The following is a 1,612-nucleotide window of genomic DNA, read 5'->3' on the forward strand; positions in this document are numbered from 1 at the left end:
GTGAGGAGACGGGTTTGTGCATTAGAGACGGGGAAGAGACAACGTGAGGAAGGTCGGACACGAGGAGAAGGGGGGGGGAGATACCGGGGGTTCCGGCGCTGCTGCGGTCCCAGAGGTCAGAGGTCAACGAGCCGGCGGACTGCCGGGAGAGCGGCCGGCGCTCGAGCCGCTCTGACGGGTCGGCCCGCCACCAGGGGGCAGCGCAGGAAGGAGGAAGAGGAGGAAAAGGAAGATGTACGTTAGATATAATGAGAAGAAACGCAGATGCATGAAAACGTGTTGAAAGGCTCGGGATGTTTTATTGTTGTCAACAAATCCTGAGAACAAACAGTGTGCATGAAGTCTCACTTCCTGTCTTACTTCCTGTCTGCTACGATCCCATTAGCTCCTACCGAAGTTTTAAAAACTCAAATGTATGGCTTCTGGTTTGACCAACAAGAGGATTTGTTGACAATAAGAAAGTATCTTTCACTCTGCTCTGTGCTTTTGTCGTTGCAAAGTTAAGTTTCATGTCCTTTATTTTCTGTGGTTTTAGTAGCTGAACTACCGGACATCCTGCGGAGGCTCTTGGACTGGACGTCGTCCTCCAGAGGGTCAACATCAAAGATGGAGCCCGGGTCGGTCCTCCACACCTTCAGGTCTGTGAGAGAGTGTTCACTGTGTTTACATGGACCAAGACGCTCGTAAGAGGAGGGTCACCGAGTGTTTCATCTCTGATGAACGGAGATCGTTATTAAAGGAATCGTGTTAAAACAAATCATACGTCCAACGATGCAACAACACGAGAACTATGAAGGTGTATTTTCATACATTTGGCCTCAATATTTACATCCAAGGTCATCATAAGATAATTATTTATCTGAAGACAGTAACTTTATGTTTTCATTTCAGAACGGATCGCTAAAAGGCTTTTATTGTGAAAGGGTAGGCTGTTATTGTGAAACAGTAAGCTTTTATTGTGAACAAAAGGCTTTTATTGTGAAAGGGTACAGTCACTGACCCACGATGATGCCTCCTGGTCGTCTGTCCATCTCCATCGCCTGCGGGTGGATCCCTTTTCCGTATCCCGCCTCTCCAATCATCTGATTGGCCCTCTGGTAGCGCTCCATGCTCGGCTCGTCCAATCCGGGCGTGCCGCCTCGGCCGCGTGCGCGCTCAAAGTCCTCGTGGTACTTGGCCTGTTGGGGGGCGGATAAACCACGGCGTCATGAAACTTAAAGGGTTAACACAAACACACACAGACAGACACACACACAGACAGACAGACACACACACACACCAGGGTGCACTTGGTCAGTGAGCAAATAAAACACACACAGGTTATGTTTGTTTTAAATCTTTTACTGTGCGACTTGTACTGTACGCACGCACACTCACGCACGCACGCACACACACACACACAGACACACACACACACAAACAGCTGGTGGTCCGGGTTAGTCACGGTGCCTCAGCCGCTCCCTGTGGTGCCACGTCACTCGCGTTAGCTCCTCCCACGTCACTCGCGTTAGCTCCTCCCACGTCACTCGCGTTAGCTCCTCCCACGGCGGAGGCCACGCCCACCGGGCCGCTACCGTGGAGACGGAGTCCTGCGACCTCCTGACCCGCCGGT

The 1,612-nt window shown here is 51.5% G+C and overlaps 1 protein-coding gene across 5 annotated transcripts in view; it reads right to left on the reverse strand.

Annotated features, from left to right (window-relative positions):
- Positions 1–1,054: 1,054 nt before the first annotated feature.
- Positions 1,055–1,612, reverse strand: part of LOC137788479 (nebulin-like) — a 27,589-nt gene continuing 27,031 nt past the window's right edge. For 4 of the 5 annotated variants that reach the window (XM_068581296.1, XM_068581294.1, XM_068581293.1 and 1 more), the window contains 2 exons: positions 1,416–1,612; positions 1,055–1,178 (listed from right to left, as the gene is read on the reverse strand). The exon at positions 1,416–1,612 is cut by the window's right edge and continues 67 nt beyond it. In XM_068581296.1, coding sequence (XP_068437397.1) covers positions 1,437–1,612 — 176 coding nt within the window. In that variant the 3' untranslated portion in view covers positions 1,055–1,178; positions 1,416–1,436. The remainder of the gene's footprint in view (positions 1,179–1,415) is intronic. The other variant, XM_068581295.1, reaches the window with a different exon arrangement.

The sequence above is a fragment of the Clinocottus analis genome, unplaced genomic scaffold, assembly GCF_023055335.1.
Source record: "Clinocottus analis isolate CAN_PGR_092001 unplaced genomic scaffold, fCliAna1.0.p SCAF_18, whole genome shotgun sequence".
In the NCBI taxonomy this organism is placed as follows: Eukaryota; Metazoa; Chordata; class Actinopteri; order Perciformes; family Cottidae; genus Clinocottus; species Clinocottus analis.